This window comes from Eschrichtius robustus, chromosome 4 (assembly GCF_028021215.1).
Source record: "Eschrichtius robustus isolate mEscRob2 chromosome 4, mEscRob2.pri, whole genome shotgun sequence".
Taxonomy (NCBI): Eukaryota; Metazoa; Chordata; class Mammalia; order Artiodactyla; family Eschrichtiidae; genus Eschrichtius; species Eschrichtius robustus.
In genome coordinates, this window is record NC_090827.1 from 7,220,045 (window position 1) to 7,243,723 (window position 23,679).

The 23,679-nt window shown below is 41.4% G+C and overlaps 1 protein-coding gene across 2 annotated transcripts in view; it reads left to right on the forward strand.

Moving 5' to 3' along the window:
- The first annotated feature begins 2,205 nt into the window (after window positions 1-2,205).
- Window positions 2,206-23,679, forward strand: part of TMA16 (translation machinery associated 16 homolog) — a 34,945-nt gene continuing 13,471 nt past the window's right edge. The window contains exons 1-2 of one of the 2 annotated variants that reach the window (XM_068542411.1): window positions 2,206-2,349; window positions 11,560-11,672. In XM_068542411.1, coding sequence (XP_068398512.1) covers window positions 2,347-2,349; window positions 11,560-11,672 — 116 coding nt within the window. In that variant the 5' untranslated portion in view covers window positions 2,206-2,346. The remainder of the gene's footprint in view (window positions 2,350-11,559; window positions 11,673-23,679) is intronic. The other variant, XM_068542413.1, reaches the window with a different exon arrangement.

Genomic DNA, 23,679 nt, shown 5'->3' on the forward strand with positions numbered 1-23,679 from the left:
ACACATGCACACACAGACACACAGACACACACACACACACACACACGCCTTAGTACATTTGTGAAAGCACAGGGAAACATCTCTAAAGATATCTCCCAACTCTCTACTGGGTGGCAGGGTGCAGGGGTGTGATATTTGGGGGGAGAAGTAGGAGGCTTCATTCTGCTTTTCACTGTGGTGCATGTACACACTAAATTATGACCAAATATTAGTCTTCACTATTGTACTTTATATATATATAGTGCATTACTGTACTCTTACTTTGTATAACTCATTCTTGCATTTGCTACAGTGTATTTTGAACATGATGCCTTGCCCATAATCAATATTATTTAAGGGTTGAATCTGAATGGGGAAAATACAAAATCTTTTATTTTCAAACCCAAATTAAAGTGAAAAAAAAATTGAAGATACATGGTTTGTTGGATTGTTGGCAATTTGAAATTAAGAATGGGGTAAGAGCAGGTAGGGAATTCTGTGATCGGTAGAGCAATCAGTAACAGCTGAAATAGCCAGAACAAGAATTTAATGCATTTGAATTTACTGGATTTGAATTTAATGCATAAGAATTTACTGGATTTGCACTAACATAGAACTCAGGATGATGACTTGCACTGGGCCGGATTTTGGAAACTGGGTAGAGTGGGTGTAAGTTGGCGTCACAGGAAACGGTTATTGTATAGAAGTAGGGTGCAAAGGTTATGGATTAACCGGAGTTCTCAATAGAGTAGTGCCTCCAGAGTAGATGCTACAAGGGTGCCCTTCATTGTGTAGATTGACACGGAATGCGCTTTCACACACTTAAAAGCCTTTCCCCTAGATTCAGGGATCTTGTGGTCACCCATTCTTGTTTACAATTTAATCTAGTTTTCAGTGGCTATATTCGTTGATTAAATTCATGTACCTGCACACATATACCCCACTTCATCCTACCTGTAGCTCCTTGTCATGCCTGGTTTTCTCCTTTCAGGTGACAGGATTCTCTCCTTGACCAAACTCTACTCAGGCTCCTCTGAACTCTTTTTTCAACTAGACCTGGAATTTCGGATTTCCTGTTCGTATCTGATTGTTCAATTTTAGCAGGAAAGTCGGTTTAGCCAGAGTCCCCCATCTTCCACATCTGGTTAGCCTCCATGTCTGTAACTCATCAGATTCCGGATCATTCACCATCTTCCAGGTGATGTCTGATCACACCAGCCTGCCTATTTCGAGAGTCCTGTTAGGTTGGTGTAGCCAGAATGCCCCGTTACCCCTAATGTTTCCTCTTAGTAATTTTCCATCCACTACCCGCCACCCTGCTCCTGGGCTATCAGTTCCCTCCTGTCCCCGTATATTCCGAGGAGAGCCCGTATCTCCCCCCACTGCGGTGATCCTTATACAGACTGAGGAGGAACCCCTTGAATAAAGTCTGCCTTACCTTTCCTTCAATTTTTTGCCTTTAACATAGGTCTCTGCTCAACTCTTACTTTCAAAAGCGGATTCAGAGACCAGCACGTGTGAAACAGTTTTCCTGCCTACCCTGCCAGCTTTATGTTTTTCAGAACAGTATGATACTGCAAACAATATTAATTAGGTGTTTTTTTTCACACGTCGCCTTGGAATATGAGCTGAGCTAGGGCAGGAATATCGTCGGCGTATTCCCAAGGCCTGGCACACAGTAGGAGATCATTGAGTGTCTGCTGAACGAATATATTGTCCACGGAATCCTCCCAAGTACAGATGGAGCGAAGACTCAAACATCGTGAGAACACAGAAAAACCGGGTGGGAAGGAGCCTCGAGTGGGCAGAGGGGGCCTTCACGGGTGAGGAAACAGCCTCGGGGGAACTTCGCTCCGGCGGCCCGGAGGCGCGGAGGACAGGCCTGCGCCCGGGGGACGCGGCGGCCCTGGGCGCCACCGGCAGCGGGCGGCGTGCGCGAGGCCGGAGCCCGGAGCCCGGAGCCGCCACGTCCGAAGGGGCTGTGCGGCCCGGGAGCTGCGCGCCGGGCGGATGCCCGAGATCCCGCGGGGCCGGGCCCAGGTCGCGGCCTCACGCCCGGCGCCGCCTCGTTCACCCTTGGCCCCGAGCTCCGCCACCCCGCCCACGGCGCCCGGCGAGCACGCGGGGAGCCTGTCTGCGCCGCTGGGGCGTGAGAGTCCGCCGCGGCCCACAAAGGTGAGGTCTTGTTTCCGGGGACGTTTTAGGGAAGAACACTCGTCCCTCCCCCTTCCGGTCAGGCGCGCCCGGCTTCTTCCGCTCCTCGTGGGTTTGGCCGGCGTCGCCTCGTGAGCTGCTGCCGCCGCCGAGCCTGAAGTCCCGCCGTGTGGACTCGGAGGTCCGGAGGTCCCAGGCCGCGAGGACGTCGCCATGGTGGGTCCCACCCGTTCCTGGAAGGCTCCGGTCGGCGGCGGGGAGGGCGGGCCGGCGTCGGGCCGCTCGCTGGGAGCGGGGTGCGGAGGGAGAACGGTGGGCGGTGCGCGGACTGCGGTGCAGGCACGGGTTCCGGGCCGGGTTCTGCAGGGCTCGTAGGGCGCCCGCCGCTGCCCACAGCCCGCGGGAAATCCGCGGGTCTCCGTGTAGTTGCTCCTCAGCGGTGTAGGAGCGGGAGGCGGACGGGGCGCGGCGGGGACGGCGTAGTAGCCGGTCCTCGCGGCCGCTCAGCACCCCTCAGTGCCCTACTCCCGCCCCAGACTCTGCCTCCACGCCCCTCTTCCCCTCCACCGCGCTGACACTTTGTTTTTATTAAAAATGCAGTGGATGCAAAAGAGCGCTTATGTAGCACGTTTAAGTATAAACTATAAGGAACTCTCGTTTATCCGTTATTCACTTTAAGAACCCTTCTGTGTTCTCCTTCTTGAACTTATATCTCCAGGAGCCACTCACAGGTAAACAGTGTCTAAATTATGCTTGTTTGCTTTTATATTTACCACTTGTGTTTATATTGCAAAACTGCTATTTTTTTTTCCTTTTTTTTCTGTTCTTGAGAATAATTCTTGAATAGGAACATGTTTTGTAAATAGTCACTTTTCAGTTAGTTTCTAACGAAAACAACAGCATAAAAAAGTTTATAATCTGGTAAAAAGTTATGATACTCTGGTCTCATGCCATTAGTTCCCTTTCTCTGTCACTTTCCATTTTCTCTTTTTCCTTTTCATTGTATTCTTATTTTTCATGTCTGTCTGCAGTCTTTTTGCTTTAGACTATATACGTTTGTGTAAATTCAGTCTTTATTTATCAGTGTGTGCGGTGGCCAGCTCTTTATAATTTTCTTTTCTAGGCTTTCCTTTTCAGCTTGGAACATTAAAACCTTAGTAGTTGGATTGTGTGTGTGAGCGATTGGGGGGTTGATTGGCATTTGACAGTAGTTGTGTTTTTGACTATCAGAACGTCACTTTTGTCAGGCTGTATAGTAGGAGTATATTGCCTTGTCATGAGTCAAGAAAGCAGCATATAAATCTGTTCTCATTGACACGTTTCCTGCTCTGTCACTTTTCTGGTGCATCAGCCAGGGTGGCTCTGCTGCATCCTCTCTTGAATTTAAACTCAGCTTGGAACTGGAGGTTTTCCATCTAGACTTCTCTATTACTTGCTCTATACTTCTTTCATGCAGCTCAGAATGTGGACAGTGGAGTCCTGGAGGATGAGTTTGCCACCCGTCTTTGCTAAATTATGGTCTTCGTGAAGTTACTTAACCCCTCTAAGACTCAGTTGTTCTGTTAAGTTGGAGTAATCGTAGTGCCTACTTTATAGAAGTGTAAAAATTAAATGTAAGCCATTTAGTCCAGTGTCTAGTACTTAGTGAATGTTATTGTAATTAACCTTAGTAATAATAGTAGTACCTGATGGTTGTTTGTATATCTTCTTTGGAAAAGTATCTATTCACGTCCTTTGTCCAATTTTTAGATTTCTTTTTTTTTTTGTTAATGAATTGGATGAGTGATTTTGCAAATATTTTCTCCCAACTCTAGGTTCCTTTTTATTTTGTTGATCATTTCTTTTGCTGTGCAGAAGCTTTTTCGTTTAATGTAGTCCCACTTGCTTATTTTTGCTTTTGTTGCTTTGTGCTTTTGGTGTCATATCCAAACAGTCCTTACCAAGGTCAATGTCAAGGAACCTTTTTCCCTATGTTTTCTTTTTTTTTTTTAAAGAACTATTCTTTTTTTTTTTTAATTAATTAATTTTTTTTTTTTTTTGGTTGTGTTGGGTCTTCGTTTCTGTGCGAGGGCTTTCTCTAGTTGCGGCAAGCGGGGGCCGCTCTTCATCGCGGTGCGCGGGCCTCTCACTATCGCGGCCTCTCTTCTTGCAGAGCACAGGCTCCAGACGCGCAGGCTCAGCAGGTGTGGCTCACGGGCTCAGTTGCTCGGCGGCATGTGGGATCCTCCCAGACCAGGGCTCGAACCCGTGTCCCCTGCATTAGCAGGCAGATTCTCAACCACTGCACCACCAGGGAAGCCCTTCCCTATGTTTTCTACTAAGAGTTTTACGACTTAGGCCTTACGTTTAAATCTTTAATCCATCTTGAGTTAATTTTTGTGAGTGGTGTAAGATAGGGGACCAGTTTTCATCCTTTTACATGTGAATGTCCAGTTTCCCAGCACCATTTATTGAAGAGACTGTCCTTTCCTCATTGAATATTCTTGGCTCCCTTGTCTGGACTCTCGATTCTGTTTTATTTGTCTCTGTTTCTCTTTTTATGCCTATAAGCGTAGTAAGTATTAAAGCGATTGCCTGCTAGTAAAAACTGGCTTCTGAGAGTTAGTAAAACTAAAGAAAAACATTAATGAAAATCTACCTAGTATACCAACTTTTGGAATAATGTTACATGTACGTGGTTTAAAGAAAAAAAACATAGTAAAATGTGGTTGTCTGTGAAATGTGTGTTAATTTCCTTTTACTGCTGTGAAAAGTTAATACAAATTTAATGGCTTGAAACAACACAGATTCATTCTCTTATATTCCTGGAGATCAGAAGTCCAAAAATGAGTCTTACTGAGCTAAAATCAAGGTGTAGCTGGGGCTGTCTTCCTTCAAGATGCTCTAGTGGAGAATCTCTTCCCTTTTTCCAGTTTCTAGAGGTTGCCTACATTCCTTGGCTCTTGGCCCCTTCCTTCTCTTCAAAGCCATCAGTGTAACATCTTCAAATCTGCCTGAAGAGAAGGGCACATCTCTTTCTCTTGACAATGATCCTTCTGCCTCCCTCTTATAAAGACCCTTGCAATTATTTTGGGCGCATGTGGATAATCCAGGATAATCTCCCCATCTCAGGATCTTTGATGGCGTCTGTACAGTCCTTTTTGCCACGTGTGGTAACACATTCATGGGTGTGGGGAAATTTGGGCATGGACATCTTTGGGAGGGAGGGCATTATTCTACCTACAACAAAAAGTAGGTGTGCCTCCAACTGTGTTACCTAATTCCCTAGCTCAGTTGAGAAACAACCACTGTTAGAACACAGTTTCTTAGGTAACCATTCAGAGATTTCATATGAATGTGCCAGTATATATGTCCTCTGACCTCCCTCCCATACCTAGAAACAGTATGCTAGACACAATCCTATGCCCCTTGTTTTTTTTCTTGTACCTGATCTTAGACGTCAGTCTATGTGAGTACATATAGATCTACCTCTTGCTTTTTTAACAGCTGACATCCTATTGTTTGCTTTTACTGTAATTTATTTACCAGGTCTCTGATGGACACTTAAGCTGTTTACATTCTTTTGCTACTGCAAACACTGCTGCATTGATTATTCTTATTTGTTTTGTACATATGTAAATATGTCTGTAGACTAAATTAATAGAAGTAGGATTCCTTGATCAAAAGATGTACAGTTTTTATTTTGATAAGAAGTATCAAATCGCCTTCCAGAAGATTGTACCAATTTACATCCCACTTATTAGTGAGACTGCTAACTCACCCACAGTGTCACTAATGCAGTGTGAATAAATAATTTTTTTAAATCTTTTTTATACATTAAAAATTATAGCTTATTGAAGTTTTAATTTACATTTCTTTTAAGGTAGAGCACACATCTTTTCAAAACTTAAAAGGCATTTATCTATACTCTTTCTTGTGACCTGTTTTTATTTTAAGTTACTGATCTTTTTCTCATTGATTTCATAATGGTGCCTGTTACGTTGTAGGTGCTTATTAAATATCTGTTCATCTGAGCTTAGCCCTAGCCCCTTTTCTTATTCTACTGAAGAGACTCATCTCTGTGGCTTTAAAGTACCTCCTTTAACCCCAAGTTATCCCAAATTTGTATCTTCAGCCCAGACCTTTTTTCTAGGTGCCAGACTCATAACTTTATTTACTTAGTTTACATCTCTACTTAGCAGTCTCCAGGGCATCTTAAACCAGTGTCTGAAAGTGGGTTCTTGATGCCCCCTGTCTCCATGTGCCAATTCCTATCTTAGTCAGTGGGAGTTCTGACCACTTGGTTGCTTTGTTGCAAACGTGGGAGTCATACTGGACTCCTCCCTTTCCCTCACCGTCCATAGTCAGTCCTGTCATTCTGTCTTCAAAATGCATTTCATACCTTGCCATTTCTCTCCATCTTCACTGTCACCCCGGCTGTGCCACTCAACTGTCATTTTTTTCTTAATGACCTCAATACTTCAGTAGTCTTGCTTCTTCTTTATCTCCGTCCAAACTGTTCTTTATCCAGCAGCTCGCATTATCCTTAAAAAACCAAGTAGGTCTCAAGTCAGTTTCTCGGGGAGTCTCTTCCTGATTTCCCAAAGTTAGGTACACCTATTATATGGTGGCCATTTTCTGGCCAGCACTTATTAAATTACATAGTTATTCATGAGATAACTAGATTGTAAATTATGTAGTTAGGATATAACTAGACTGTAAGCAAGTCCATGTCTGTTTTTAATCCTGGAACCTCAGTGCCTATTTTAATATATGGTAGTATGTGCTCAGTAAGTTTGTGGGTTGTTTTTGTTTTTTTTGGTCAGTGAACGTTAGTATAAGGTAGAGGTGTAAAGAGTGGTAGCAGAAGAATGGGAGAAATGGTTAATTCTGACTAGATATCCATGGGTAAGTCAGGAATAACATAAAGTTGAGCCTGGTGTTAGATTTTTGCATGAAAGGTCAAGTCGGCATTAGAGAATTATTAAGATTTTTTTTAATGTTAAGGAGAGTATTGTTTATGAGCCTTTAAAAATTATTTTTATATGAGGTATTTCACACTATTTTAAAGAACTTTTTAAAATATTTTTTACTGATAGTAGCTCAATGTACAGTATACAGTATACACAGTAACTCAGTGTATAGTATACAGTAAAATATTCACTTGGGTCAACATCCCACTTTCTTTTCTTTCTTTCCAACTATTATTTTCAACCCAGTAGAACATGTTTGTAGTCTTCAGGGAGCTGCAATGTAGGAGATAAGCACACGTGTGGAATTAAATGATTGGTCAGTGCAGTATGTTAAGTGCTACGGGAGAAATGCTACCCAGAGAGAAGGGATACTGAGATGTGAAATGGTTACATATTTGCGGATATCTTCACAAATATGTGAACTGGAAATGGTCCTTGAAAATTGAATGGGGTTTAGCAAGGCTTATGTGGAGAACCGTTAAGTTCCTTTCTGGATGCTCTAACTAGGTATTTGTCGTTGACATTTGTCGTTGGCATCAAATTTACCTGTTAAGCAAGGGAAATGCCCTAGGGTTCTTCAGGGTAGAGCGCCTGCAAAAAAGTGGTGCAGATTCTGTTAATTAGTTCATTATATTCCTGTAATGTCTTCGATGTTAAGTGACTTAGTATATCATATTCTAGAATTTATTTTGTGCTTTAGGGTATTTGGAGTTTAAGGTATTATATACTGTAAGCTTTCTCAGTTGTAGGCATGGCTTTACTCTTATACATTTTTTTTTAAAAAAGTATTCATATATCTTTGTGTACCTTAAGTGTGTTTGGTGAAATGATCATTCTTCTAGGTTTCTAGTTGAACTGGGCAGTCTAAATGACACTTTTGTTTCTAGTTGAGCCTAGATTCTCTCATGCCTTTGATAGTCTTTTAGGAAAAGTTCCATTTTGTTATTTATGATTTTAACAGGAGTATTTAAAGCATATTGCTCCTGAAATACCTCTCTTTGTTGTTGTGTTGTTTGAATAAACTACTTGTGTGTTTTCTTTGTTACTCTGAAGTATGAATCCAAAGATTAGTTTATAATGAATTTTCTGAAGTAATCATTAAAGATTGTGTGTAAGAGATTTTTAATATCAGTTTTCTTAACCGGAATATTTCTGTGGTGCCAGAAACTTTCGAAAGTTTCTGTTATTCAGAGTATTCTGTGATGCATATGAAAAAAATGTATTTTTGTTGTATCTTTGAGAGTTTAATTTGGTGCTTTTTGAAACATAAAATACTAAGTTTTAATTGAAAATACACCTTAAATCCCTCTCCCCCCAGTTTTGTTATACGTTTACATTCTGTACTTTTTTATGAATTGTCAGATGTTCTACAAAATAAATTTGGATAATCCCTGATTTATGGAGATTAATTGCTTTTTAATTAAGAGATGTTTAGCTTGAGTAGACCGTAATTGATAGATTAATTTTCATTGATAGGGTTTTACTTCACTTTTCCCCTGTTGAAGTATTTTGTTGGTTTTTTTTAAAAAGTAATATACTGAAACATAAAATTGTTTTGAAATTTAATATTTTATGATACATGTTTCTGTGCCTTATTATATATTTATAACCTGCCTTGAGGCAACCTTTTCATGAATAACTTATTATAAGAAATCATAGTCTACAGTTGAGTCAGAATATAAGTTCAGTTTTTTTGTATATTCTTTGTAGTAAGTCTTGGAGGTTCTTTAACTGAGATCTTCTAAAGCTGTGCAGACATTTTTATACTCCAACAGTACCAGTATTTCTTGTTCTAAAGAAAGTTTTTAAATCTTTAAAGGAAAATTTTTATAGACTTGGACATACTGCTGAAACGTTACACAGCTCTGTAACTTAAGTTTTACAGCTTCAGAAACCATCTTTTTTTCTTGAGATTTTTGTGACCTTGTTTCATTTTTTTAAGCATTTTATTTGTTGGAATATATGGAATAAAGATACCTTTTCAAAGAGATCTTTGCTTTATTTTTTGGTCTTGCATTAGTTATCTCTTTAACATGCTATCCCACAATTTATCAACTTAAAACAACAGAATTTATTATCTCATACTTTTCCTGGGTCACAGATCAGGATCCTTACCTGGATCCTCTCCATCAAGGTTTCTCACCAGTTTCGGTCAAGGTATAACCTGAAGCTGTGGTTTCATCTCAGGGCACAGCTGTGGATGATCCGTTTCCCAGCTCACTCACGTCTTTCTTGGTGGGATTCAGCTCCCCGTGGACTGTTGGACCAAGGGCCTCAGTTCTTCAGTGGCTGTCGGCCGAGGCCGCTCTCAGTTACTTGTCACACGGGCCTCTGCGTACGTAGGGCAGCTCACTACAAGCCAGCTGGTCTCCATCAGAGTGAGTCAGAAGAGGGCAAAAGAGAGCGAGCGAGACAGAGCCGGGGTCCTTTCATAACCTCGTCTTGGGATTGATAACTCATCGCTTTTGCCCAAGGCTAGTCAGTAACGTGAGCCACTAGGTCCAGCTCACGCTCGGGGAGGGGATTGCAGGTGGGCACAAACACACTTGATTTATGTTTGCTGGGTACACTTCACGCGCAAAAGTTCCTTCTCCCACGTTCTCTTCTCCTTCCTCCCTCCCCGCCACATGTGCAGAGAGACACACAAAAGAATGCACATACTCTTATGATGGCTTCACACTTTATACTCCTATACTTCTAACAGCTTCCAGGGGCATCCTGGGTTTCAGACTTGGAGTTAATCTTCTCTGGTCAGGTTTATGAAGAAGTGAGCAGTAAATATTTATTAAATATTTCAGTAAATATTTGTTGATGAAATGAGTACATGTGTGAGGTGGTCATTTTAACTAATTCTACCTGGAGAGTTTTACAAAGGAAGTGACTTTGAGCTGCGCCTTGTCAAAGGACAAGTAAGGAAATGGATTTTGCAGGCAGAGGTAGCAACAAGTATAGTCTCCAGATGTAAAAAAACAGCAGGGTATGTTCTAGAAATGGTGAGAAGTTAGTAAGAATGGGATGAAGGGTCTTTTGAAGAAGGGGATATAATGCTGGAGAAGTAGGTTGGGGTAGATTGTTTTCCATGTTAAGGATTTAGGACCTGAGTTAGTGGAGCTCTTTAGCAGGGGAGAAGGACTTTACTAATTAGTGTTCTAGAAAGATAAGCTCTGTCACTTCCAATGAAAAAGGACTAGCAGTGAGAACCTAAAGGCCATCCTAATCATGAAAGATCATGAGACTGAATTAAGACAGTGACAGTAGGTTTGAAGAGAATATTCTAGAAACACAACCTTTTTGAGAATTTGGTACGTTAATGCCTCTTTCTTTTTCTTTTGTAATCCTGTATTTTTTCTGAGAATAAAGATTATATTTACTAATCCCTTATGTAATCCTCCCTTACATATAATATAGAAGGAACATGCCTTTTGATTTTCTTTTCCACTTCTCACTGGCTGGAGTGTAGACCTGCTGTTAAGCCATTTTGAACTCTGGATAGATACGTGGTTATAGCCTAAGGATAGTGGGATAACAAGGTGGAAGGAGTTTGGATCTCAGGGCTTTGTGGAACAGAACCTCCAGCTCCTTTTTACATGAGAGAGCTAAACTTTATCTGGGTTAAGCCACTATTATTTTGGCTTTCTATTAAAGCCAAACAAAATTCCCAAGTAATATAGGTCAGATATAAGATACAGAATTATGTAGGAATTAAAAAGTTACTGAAATGCTAGACAGCTAGTTCAGAGGACCTAGTTAAGTGGCGTAAGGCTTGAATGGGATGTGCTAATTTCGAGATGGCTTGTGTTATTTCCTCTGTTCCTGATTTCCTGTGAGCCGACGTCTGATTTGCTTTATTCACTGCCCACTGTTCGACGTGCGGCTTCTGCAGTCCGGCTCCCGTTAACATCCTGTGCTCCTTCTGCCCTCTTGTAACTTTCTTAACTTTGACGCAAATTTCCAGCCGTGAGTCTCCTCACTGTCTGCATTCTCTGTATCTGCTTTGAAGCTGGAACAGTTGAAGAGCTGGGTTTATTGCCTCTGTGCCTTTCTTTTCTTACATTAATGGAGAATAGTTCTGAATACAGTTGACCCTTGAACAATGCAGAGGTTGGGGCGCTGATCCTCCATACAGTCAAAAATCTGCATATAATTTGTAGTCGGCCCTCCATATATGCAGTTCCTCCATAACCGTGGACCATGTAACACTGTAGTATTTACTGTGGGAAGAAAATCAGTCTGTGTTTAAGTGGACCCATGCATTTCAAACCGATGTTCAAGGGTCAACTGTATATCATTTCTGTTCGGAGCATGGAAACAAAGACTTTGAGTCTGGCGTATCTCCTGATTCGTAATGTAGTATTTGTGACTCACAGTATTTCTGTTATATGACTGTTTTAAATTTTTATTTCTAAAGAAAATTTTTTGAGAGAAGTCATTTATGTATCTGACTGTGTGTGCCGTATGTTTCTCTGCATTTTAGCCTAAAGCACCAAAGGGAAGAAGTGTAGGACAAGAAAAAAAAGTCATCCATCCATATAGTAGAAAAGCGGCTCAAATTACGAGAGAGGCCCACAAACAAGAAAAAAAGGAAAAGTAAGTGTCTTCATTGTTTGTATTATGCATTGGTGAAAAGCCCTTTTATACATTTATTCCTAATCAATATTCCCTTTCTCTTCCTTTAATAAATGTTTAAGTATGTTCTGTGCACTGAGGTAACACAGTGAACAAGGATTCAGCTCTTAAAGCTTACCTGAAACAGAGACATAAATATAAATGGGTTGTGATGCGGGCAGTGAAGAAAAATTTTAAAGGATTATGGGATACAGAGTGGGGGAGAGGTTCTGTTTTACATAAGACAGTTGTGGAAGGCTTCTCTGAAGACCTTACATTTGAGCAGAGAGCTGAAAGGTGTGAGGCAGTGAGCCATGTAGACGTTTATTAGGCAAGTAGGTTAAAGTGCCTATTAGATGTGGAAGACGAGAGATAGAATGGGCAGTTGGGTGTGCCGGGTCTGGTGCTCAGAGGATAGGTTAGGGATGTAGACACAGACTTGGGAGCCATCAGCGTGTAGCTGGAACTCGAAGTCATGAGACTGGATAAGATCACCTACCAGTTAAATGAAGATACGAGAGAGAGAGGGGCGTCAAGGATTGAGTCCAGAGGCCCCTACCATTCAGAAGTTGGAGAAATGGGGAGGCTCTGACACTCAAACCTGAGAAAGAGGGAAAAAAAGATAGGGTTTCAAAGAGAAAACACTGACCAACCTGTGTCATTCGTTGGATTAACGCTGAGAATTGATTTAGTAATTTGATTTAGTAAAATGGAGAGCAAGCACTGTATATATATATATTTTTTCTTGAGTTGTTTTCTTAGTTGTTGCTCTGGAAATTTCAACTCACATCTTAAAACTGAAAACAGCCTAGTTCAGGTTAATGTAAAGTTAATTTCAGTAGTATAGGGAAAACTTGCTCCACTATAGCTCCATGACCCCCTTCTTTGTACTATTATTGTCAGATAAGTTACATCTTTATACACCGTAAGCTTATAATTTCATGATTATCGTTTTTATGCAGTTACCATGTTAGGACAAGAAAAGTGTTACAAACGAAAATACATTTATACTGTCTTTTCTATTTATTTACCTATGTAATTACCTTTTTTCATTGGTGCTCCTTATTTTTTCATGTGGATTCAAATTACTATTTACTGTCTTTTCCTTTTGGCCAGAAGGACTCCCTTTAGTGTTTCGCGTAAGGCAGGTCTGAAAATAACAAGATTTTCTCATTTTTGTTTATCTGAGAACGTCTTTAATTTTTCTTTCATTTCTGTAGGACTGTGCTTCATTTTGAAGTTCCACTGTGTATAGAATTCTTGGTTCATAGTCTTCCTATTCAACACTTGGAAGTCACCCCTTGGCCTTCTGGCCTCCAGGGATCTGATTAGGAGTCAGCTGTTAATCTTATTGAGGATCCCTTGTATGTGATGAGTCACTTTTCTCCTGATCTTTCAAGATATCCTCCTTGACTGTCAGTAGTTTGACAATGATAAGCCTAGGTGTGGATCTCTGAGTTCATCCAACATGAAGTTTGTTAAGCTTCTGAGGCATGTAGGTTAATGTTTTTCATCAAATTGGGAAGTTTGGGGCCATTATTTTTTCAGCCATCCTCTTGGTCCTCTCTCTCCTCTCCTGTGACTCCCATTATGCATATGCTGTATGCTTGGTGGTGCCCCCTTTCTGTTGCTCAGATGGGATAATTTCAACTGACTTGTTCTGACGTTTGCTTGTCTTTGTCCATAGGTCCAACCCTCTGGACTGCCTCAGGAACAGTTTCTATTGTATGCTGTCTTTAACCCCTGAGTGTGGGCGCTACTTTCCTGTTTCTTCGTGGGTCTCCTAATTTTTTGTACTTTTTTGTTCAAAACTGGACATTTTAAGCAGTTTGACAATCTTGTTAATCAGACATGCCCTACCCCCAGCCTCAGTCAGGTTTGCTGCTGTTGTGTTGTTGCTCTTTGCTTTGTGACTTTCCTGGGCTAATTTTGTAAAGCCTTTTTGTTGTGTGTGGCCTTTGCAGTTTCTGCTGAGTTAGTGGTCACCTAATGTTTGGACAGGGATTTCTTTAATTGCCTTTAACTAATGAGTCAGCCTCTATTGAGGGGCTATGTTAGTCTGTTGGATATGCTTTCAGTGCTCCAGTAGGCAGTTTATAGACTTCATTTCTCATTTGCACAGAGCCTCAGGGTTACCCAGAGGTGAGAGAGGAGGACTTTGTCAGATCTTTCTTTGGTACGAACACAGTCCTGAATGTACACATGGCATTCTAGATTCCCAGGAGTATGTTGGAGCTAGCTTTTCAAAGCCCTCTATGGGCCTTCCTCTCCTTAATTTTTCCTTTAAAATTTTTTTGGTCAGCCTTTTGTTAGCCCCCAACTGGTAATATCACTCAGGCAGCTGCTGTGTTAGACAACTGCTGCTGAGATTGTTTCTGAGAAGCAACCTGGGGATAGGGCTGCTTCCACAGCGTTAGCTCTGAGTGAGATGAAATAAAGTAATTCTGAGAATGGAGGTGTTCAGTCTGCTGCTGGTTGGGTCAGATGGTGGCAGTTCTCAGGATGGAGCTTTTGGGGAATTCCAAACCCAATCTGTTCTAGTGGCTGCTAGGAGGATGGCTTTTTACAACGACCATAAGTTGCTAGTCTATTGGTTTTCAAGTCTACTGCAGAGCTGGGAAGAGGGGGATGGGATTAAAACACCACAGAGCTTACTCTTCTTACTGAGATTGGGTCATTTTTCTTGAGTAAATGGTCCTTGGATTGTTGTAAGTCTTTGGTTAATTTTTATACTTCTGAAAAGGTTGATTTTGACAAGTTTTATCAGTGTTCTCTTGCTTTTATGGAGGAGTAGATTTCTTTAAGTTCTTATTCTGCCATTCTGAAAGTTGGCCTATATTCTTGATGTGAAGAATTCATAGGAAAATTTTCTTCTTAGGAAAGTTAAATATGTGTATGCTGCCCCTTCTCTGCTCCCCTTCCTATCCCTTAGCCACCCTTCTCTGATCAGCGTCCCGCACTGTAATCTGCCTATTTTCCCTCCATCTGTGGGCTCTGACAGTCCCCAGGAACTGCTGTGGGGTCAAATAAAAAAAATTCCTTAAAATGAAGTTATGGGGGCTTCCCTGGTGGCGCAGTGGTTGAGAGTCTGCCTGCTAGTGCAGGGGACACTGGTTCGAGCCCTGGTTTGGGAGGATCCCGCATGCCGCGGAGCAACTGGGCCCGTGAGCCGCAGTTGCTGAGCCTGCGCGTCTGGAGCCTGTGCTCCGCAACAAGAGGGGCCGCGATGGTGAGAGGCCCGCGCACCGCGATGAAGAGTGGCCCCCGCTTGCCACAACTGGAGAAGGCCCTCGCACAGAAACGAAGACCCAACACGCCATAAATAAATAAAATATATAAAAAAAAAAAAATGAAGTTATGAAATCAAAATTGAAATCATCATTTAGATTATTTTAGAGTAGCCTTAGCACTTTTTTTGGGGGGTGGGGTTTGGAATATAAAGAGTACATCTTCATTTTATTTTACTTTTATTTATTTATTTATTGGCGTAAAATTGCTTTACAATGTTGTGTTAGTTTCTGCTGTACAATGAAGTGAATCAGCTATATGTGTGTCTATATCCCCTCCCTCTTGGACCTCCCTCCTCCCCTTCCACCAACATCTAGGTCATCACAGAGCACCGAGCTGAGCTCCCTGTGCTATACAGCAGGTTCCACTAGCTATCTGTTTTACACATGGTAGTGTATTTACGGCAAACCTAACCTCCCAGTTCGTCCCACCCTCCTCTTCCCCCACTGTGTCCACATGTCCGTTCTCTACGTCTCTGTCTCTATTCTTGCCCTACAGATAGGTTCACCTGTACCATTTTTCTAGATTCCACACATATGCGTTAATGTATGATATTTCTTTTTCTCTTTCTGGCTTACTTCACTCTCTGTGACAGACTCTGGGTCCATCCATGTCTCTACAAATGACCCAATTTCGTTCCTGTTTATGGCTGAGTAATATTCCATTGTATATATGTACCACATATTCTTTATCCATTCATGTATCATTGGACATTTAGGTTGTTTCCATGTCCTGGCTATTGTAATTAGTGCTGCAGTGAACATTGGGTTACATGTGTCCTTTTGAATTATGGTTTTCTCAGGGTATGTTCCCAGTAGTGGGATTGCCTGGTCATATGGTAGTTCTATTTTTAGTTTTTAAGGAACCTCCATACTATTCTCCATAGTGGCTACATCAATTTACATTCCCACCAATAGTGCAAAAGGGTTCCCTTTTCTCCACACCCTCTCCAGCATTTATTGCTCGCAGAATTTTTGATGATGGCCGTTCTGACCGGTGTGAGGTCATACCTCATTGTAGTTTTGATTTGCATTTCTCCAAATTAATTAGTGATGTTGAGCATCTTTTCATATGCCTCTTGGCCATCTGTATGTCTTCTTTGGTGAAATGTCTATTTAGATCTTCCACCCATGTTTTAATTGGGTTTTTCTTTTTGATATTGAGCTCCATGAGCTGTTTGTATATTGTGGAGATTAATCCTTTGTCCATTGCTTCATTTGCAAATATTTTTTCCCAGCCTTAGCATTTTAATGAATGCTACATACAGTCGCAGACTAGCTGATAGAAACCAGCACTTTCATTGTTATATATTGATTCCTTGGCCCAGACCAGTAGGGGTTAGCTGCTTCATCGTGATTTGGCTAGAAGTTTTCTTGAAAAGAATAGTCAAGTGCTATGATAGTATACTCGAATTTTCTTTCTTTTTTTGTAAGGGAGGGTCTTTTTTTGTACATTAAGGGTTATTAGAATAATATTGTTATAAAACAGTAGTTTTCAAACATCAGTTATTTATATATCGCTTTCATGAATTTTTTGGTTTTTTTTAACATGTTTATTGGAGTATAATTGCTTTACATTGTTGTGTTAGTTTCTGCTGTAAAACAAAGTGATTCAGCTATACGTATACTTATATCCCCATATCCCCTCCCTCTTGCGTCTCCCTCCCACCCTCCCTATCCCACTCCTCTAGGTGGTCACAAAGCACCGAGCTGATCTCCCTGTGCTATGCGGCTGCTTCCCACTAGCTAGCTATTTTACATTTGGTAGTGTATATATGTCAATGCTTCTCTCTCACTTCGTCCCAGCTTACCTTTCCCCCTCCCCGTGTCCTTAAGTCCATTCTCTATGTCTTCGTCTTTATTCCTGTCCTGCCCCTAGGTTCTTCAGAACCATTTTTTTTTAGATTCCATATATATGTGTTAGCATAGGGTATTTGTTTTTCTCGTTCTCACTTACTTCACTCTGTATGACAGATTCTACGTCCATCCACCTCACTACAAATAACTCAGTTTTGTTTCTTTTTATGGCTGAGTAATTTTCCATTATATATATGTGCCACATCTTTATCCATTCATCTCTCGATGGACACTTACGTTGCTTCCATGTCCTGGCTATTGTAAATAGAGCTGCAATGAACGTTGTGGTACATGACTCTTTTTGAATTATGGTTTTCTCAGGGTATATGGGATTGCTGGGTCGTATGGTAGTTCTGTTTTTAGTTTTTTAAGGAACCTCCATACTGTTCTCCATAGGGGCTGTGTCAATTTACATTCCCACCAACAGTGCAAGAGGGTTCCCTTTTCTCCACACCCTCTCCAGCATTTATTGTTTGTAGGTTTGTTGATGATGGCCATTCTGACCAGTGTGAGGTGATAGCTCATTGTAGTTTTGATTTGCATTTCTCTAATGATCAGTGATGTTGAGCATCCTTTCCTGTGTTTGTTGGCAATCTGTATATCTTTGGAGAAATGTCTATTTAGGTCTTCTGCCCATTTTTTGATTGGGTTGTTTGCTTTTTGGTTATTGAGCTGCATGAGCAGCTTGTATATTTTGCAGATTAATCCTTTGTCAGTTGCTTTCTTTGCAAATATTTTCTCCCATTCTGAGGGTTGTCTTTTCGTCTTGTATAAGGTTTCCTTTGCTGTGCAAAAGCTTTTAAGTTTCATTAGGTCCCATTTGTTTATTTGTGTTTTTATTTCCATTTTTCTAGGAGGTGGGTCAAAAAGGATCTTGCTGTGATTTATGTCATAGAGTGTTCTGCCTATGTTTTCCTCTGAGAGGTTTATAGTGTCTGGCCTTACATTTAGGTCTTTAATCCATTTTGAGTTTATTTTTGTGTATGGTGTTAGAGAGTGTTCTAATTTCATTCTTTAACATGTAGCTCTCTAGTTCTCCCCGCACCACTTTTTGAAGAGGCTGTCATTTCTCCATTGTATATTCTTGCCTCCTTTATCAAAGATAAGGTGACCATATGTGCATGGGTTTATCTCTGGGCTTTCTATCCTGTTCCATTGATCTGTATTTCTGTTTTTGTGCCAGTACCATACCGTCTTGATTACTGTAACTTTGTAGTATAGTCTAAAGTCAGGGAGGCTGATTCCTCCAACTGCGTTTTTCTTTCTCAAGATTGCTTTGGCTCTTCGGGGTCTTTTGTGTTTCTATACAAATTGTGAAATTTCTTGTTCTAGTTCTGTGAAAAATGCTCTTGGTAGTTTGATAGGGATTGCATTGAATCTGCAGATTACTTTGGGTAGTATAGTCATTTTCACAGTGTTGATTTTTCCAATCCAAGAACGTGGTATATCTCTCCATCTCGTATCATCTTTAATTTCTTTCATCAGTGTCGTATATTTTCTGCATACAGGTCTTTTGTCTCCTTAGGTAGGTTTATTCCTAAGTATTTTGCTCTTTTTCTTGCAGTGGTAAATGGGAGTGTTTCCTTAATTTCTCTTTCAGATTTTTCATCATTAGTGTATAGGAATGCAAGAGGTTTCTGTGCATTAATTTTGTATCCTGCTACTCGACCAAATGCATTGATTAGTTCTAGTAGTTTTCTGGTAGCATCTTTAGGATTCTCTATGTATAGTATCATGTCATCTGCAAACAGTGACAGTTTTACTTCTTTTCCGATTTTGGATTCCTTTTATTTCTTTTTCTTCTCTGATTGCTGTGGCTAAAACTTCCAAAACTTTGTTGAATAATAGTGGTGAGAGTGGGCAACCTTGTCTCGTTCCTGATCTTAGTGGAAATGGTTTCATTTTTCACCATTGAGAACAATGTTGGCTGTGGGTTTGTCATATATGGGCTTTATTATGTTGAGGAAAGTTCCCTCTATGCCGACTTTCTGGAGGTTTTGTTAATCATAAATGGGTGTTGAATTTTGTCAAAAGGTTTTTCTGCATCTATTGAGATCATATGTTTTTTCTCCTTCAATTTGTTAATATAGTGTATCACATTGATTGATTTGCTTATATTGAAGAATCCTTGCCTTCCTGGGATAAACCCCACTTGATCATGCTGTATGATCCTTTTAATGTGCTGTTGGATTCTGTTTGCTAGTATTTTGTTGAGGATCTTTTCATCTATGTTCATCAGTGACACTGGCCTGCAGTTTTCTTTTTTTGTGACATCTTTGTCTGGTTTCGGTATCAGGGTGTTGGTGGCCTCGTAGAATGAGTTTGGGAGTGTTCCTCCTTCGGCTATATTTTGGAAGAGTTAGAGAAGGATAGGTGTTAGTTCTTCTCTAAATGTTTGATAGAATTCCCCTGTGAAGCCATCTGGTCCTGGGTTTTTGTTTGTTGGAAGATTTTTAATTGCAGTTTCAATTTCAGTGCTTGTGATTGGTCTGTTTATATTTTCTATTTCTTCCTGGTTCTGTCTCAGAAGGCTGTGCTTTTCTAAGAGTTTGTCCATTTCTTCCAGGTTGTCCATTTTATTGGCATATAGTTGCTTGTAGTATTCTCTCATGATCCTTTGTATTTCTGCAGTGTCAGTTGTTACTTCTTTTTCATTTCTAATTCTGTTGATTTGAGTGTTCTCCCTTTTTATCTTGATGAGTCTGGCTGATGGTTTGTCAATTTTGTTTGTCTCCATAAAGAACCAGCCTTTAGTTTTATTGATCTTTATGGTCGTTTTCCTTCATTTCTTTTTCCTTTATTTCTGATCTGATCTTTATGATTTCTTTCCTTCTGCTAACTTTGGGGGTTTTTTGTTCTTCTTTCTCTAATTGCTTTAGGTGTAAGCTGAGGTTGTTTATTTGAGATGTTTCTTGTTTCTTGAGGTAGGATTGTATTGCTATAAACTTCCCTCTTAGAACTGCTTTGCTGTATCCCATAGGTTTTGGGTCATCGTGTTTTCACTGTCATTTGTTTCTAGGTATTTTTTGATTTCCTCTTTGATTTCTTCAATAATCTCTTGGTTATTTAGTAACGTACTGTTTAGTCTCCGTGTGTTTCTGTTTTTTACAGTTTTTTTCCTGTAATTGATGTATAGTCTCATAGTGTTGTGGTCAGAAAAGATACTTGATATGATTTCAATTTTCTTAAATTTACCAAGGCTTGATTTGTGACCCAAGATATGATGTATCCTGGAGAATGTTCCATGAGCATTTGAGAAGAAAGTGTATTCTGTTGTTTTTGGATGGAATGTCCTATAAATATCAATTAAGTCCATCTTGTTTAATGTATTATTTAAAGCTTGTGTTTCCTTATTTATTTTCATTTTGGTTGATCTGTCCATTGGTGAAAGTGGGGTGTTAAATAAAGTCCCCTACTATGATTGTGTTATTGTTGTTTCCCCTTTTATGGCGGATAGCATTTGCCTTATGTATTGAGGTGCTCCTGTGTTGGGTGCATAAATATTTACAATTGTTATATCTTCTTCTTGGATTGATTCCTTGATCATTATGTAGTGTCCTTCTTTGTCTCTTTTAATAGTCTTTGTTTTAAAGTCTATTTTGTCTGATATGAGAATGGCTACTACAGCTTGCTTTTGATTTCCATTTGCATGGAATATCTTTTTCCATCCCCTCACTTTCAGTCTGTATGTTTCCCTAGATCTGAAGTGGGTCTCTTGTAGACAGCATATATATGGGTCTTGTTTTTGTATCCATTCAGCCAGTCTGTGTCTTTTGGTTGGAGCATTTAATCCATTTACATTTAAGGTGATTATCGATATGTATGTTCCTATTAGCATTTTCTTAATTGTTTTTGGTTTGTTATTGTAGGTCTTTCCCTTCTCTTGTGTTTCCTGCCTAGAGAAGTTCCTTTAGCATTTGTTGTAAAGCTGGTTTGGTGGTGCTGAACTCTCTCAGCTTTTGCTTGTCTGTAAAGGTTTTAATTTCTTCATCGAATCTGATTGAGATCCTTGCTAGGTAGAGTAATCTTGGTTGTAAGTTTTTCTCTTTCATCACTTTAAATATATCCTGCCACTCCCTTCTGGCTTGCAGAGTTTCTGCTGAAAGATCAGCTGTTCACCTTATGGGGATTGCCTTGTATGTTATTTGTTGTTTTTCCCTTGCTGCTTTTAATGTTTTTTCTTTGTATTTAATTCTTGATAGTTTGATTAATATGTGTTTTAGCGTGTTTCTCCTTGGATTTATCCTATATGGGACGCTCTACGCTTCCTGGACTTGATTGCCCATTTTCTTTCCCATACTAGGGAAGTTTTCAACTATAATCTCTTCAAATATTTTCTCAGTCCCTTTCTTTTTCTCTTCTTCTTCTGGGACCCCTATAATTCGAATATTGGTGCGTTTAATGTTGTCCCAGAGGTCTCCGAGGCTGTCCTCAATTATTTTCATTCTTTTTTCTTTATTCTGCTCTGCAGTAGTTATTTCTACTATTTTATCTTCCAGGTCACTTATCCGTTCTTTTGCCTCAGTTATTCTGCTGTTGATTCCTTCTAGAGAATTTTTAATTTCATTTATTGTGTTGTTCATCATTGTTTGTTTTCTCTTTAGTTGTAGGTCCTTGTTAAACGTTTCTTGTATTTTCTCTGTTCTGTTTCCAAGATTTTGGATCATCTTTACTATCATTACTCTGAATTGTTTTTCAGGGAGGCTGCCTATTTCCTCTTCATTTGTTTCGTCTGGTGGGTTGTTACATTGCTCCTTCATCTGCTGTGTATTTCTCTGTCTTCTCATTTTGCTTAATTTATGGTGTTTGGGGTCTCCTTTTCACAGGCTGCAGGTTCGTAGTTCCTGTTGTTTGTGGTGTCTGCCCCCAGTGGCCAAGGTTGGTTCAGTGCCTTGTGGAGGCTTCCTGGTGGAGGGGACTGGTGCCTGTGTTCTGGTGGATGAGGCTGGATCTTGTCTTTCTGGTGGGCAGGACCCTGTCTGGTGGTGTGTTTTGGGGTGTCTGTGAACTTACTATGATTTTAGGCACCCTCTCTGCTAATGGGTGTGGTTGCGTTCCTGTCTTGCTAGTTGTTTGGTATAGGGTGTCCAGCACTGTAGCTTGCTGGTCATTGAGTGGAGCTGGATCTTAGCATTGAGACATAGATCTCTGGGAGAGCTCTCGCCAGTTGATATTATGTGGTGCTGGGAGGTCTCTGGTGCACCAATGTCCTGAGCTCGGCTCTCTCACCTCAGAGGCTCAGGCCTGTCAACTGGCTGGAGCACCAAGACCCTGTGAGCTACACAGCTTAAAGAAAGGGAGAGGAAAAAAAGAAAGAAAGGAAAAAATAAATAAGTAAAATAAATAAATTAAATAAATAAAGTTATTAAAATAAAAAATTTAAAATTATTATTAAAATAATAAAAGTAATAAAAAATAAAAAGGAGAGCAACCAAACCAATAAACAAATCCACCAATGATAACAAGCGCTAAAAGCTAAACTAAGATAAACATAAAAATCAGAAATTGATCAGTCACGTACAGCAAACCCCAAGTCTACAGTTGCTCCCAAAGTCCACCACCTCAATTTTGAGCTGATTTGTTGTCTGTTCAGGTATTCCACAGATGCAGGCACATCAAGGTGATTGTGGAGATTTAATCTGCTGCTCCTGAGGCTGCTGGGAGAGATTTCCCTTTCTCGTCTTTGTTTGCACAGCTCCCGGGGTTCAGCTTTGGATCTGGCCCCACCTCTGCATGTAGGTCGCCTGAGGGTGTCTGTTCTTCGCTCACACAGGACGGGGTTAAAGGAGCAGCTGCTTCGGGGCTCTGGCTCACTCAGGTGGGGGGAGGGAGCGGTACGGAGGAGGCGGGGCGAGCCTGCAGCAGCAGAGGCGTCGTGACGTTGCAGCAGCCCGAGGCGCGCCGTGCGTTCTCCTGGGGAAGTTGTCCCCGGATCACGGGAGCCTGGCGGTGGCGGGCTGCACAGGCTCCCGGGAGGGGCGGTGTGGAGAGTGACCTGTGCTCACACACAGGCTTCTTGGTGGCGGCAGCAGCAGCCTTAGCGTCTCACGCCCGTCTCTGGGGTCCGCGCTGATGGCCGCGGCTCGCGCCTGTCTCTGGATCTTGTTTAGGCGGCGCTCTGAATCCCCTCTCCTCGCGCACCAGGAAACAAAGAGGGAAGAAAAAGTCTCTTGCCTCTTAGGCAGCTCCAGACTTTTGCCCGGACTCCCTCCCGACTAGCCGTGGCGCACTAGCCCCTTCAGGCTGTGTTCACGCCGCCAACCCCAGTCCTCTCCCTGCGATCCGACCGCAGCCCGAGCCTCAGCTCCCAGCCCCGCCCGCCCCGGCGGGGGAGCAGACAAGCCTCTCGGGTTGGTGAGTGCTGGTCGCCGCTCCTCCGTGCGGGAATCTCTCCACTTTGCCCTCCGCACCCCTGTGGCTGCGCTCTCCTCCGTGGCTCCGAAGCTTCCCGTCCGCCACCCGCAGTCTCCACCCGCGAAGGGGCTCCTAGTGTGTGGAAACCTTTCCTGCTTCACGGCTCCCTCCCCCTGGTGCAGGGCCGGTCCCTATTCTTTTGTCTCTGTTATTTCTTTTTTCTTTTGCCCTGCCCAGGTACGTGGGGAGTTTCTTGCCTATTGGGAAGTCTGACGTCTTCTGCCAGCGTTCAGTAGGTGTTCTGTAGGAGCTGTTCCACATGCAGATGTACTTTTTGATGTGTTTGTGGGGAGGAAGGTGATCTCCATGTCTTACTCCTCTGCCATCTTGAAGGCCCTCTCTTTTCTGTATCTTTTTGACATGATATACTACTTACATGATTTGGCTATCACCTATATCAGTATTTCACAAACTTTGGTATACATGAGATG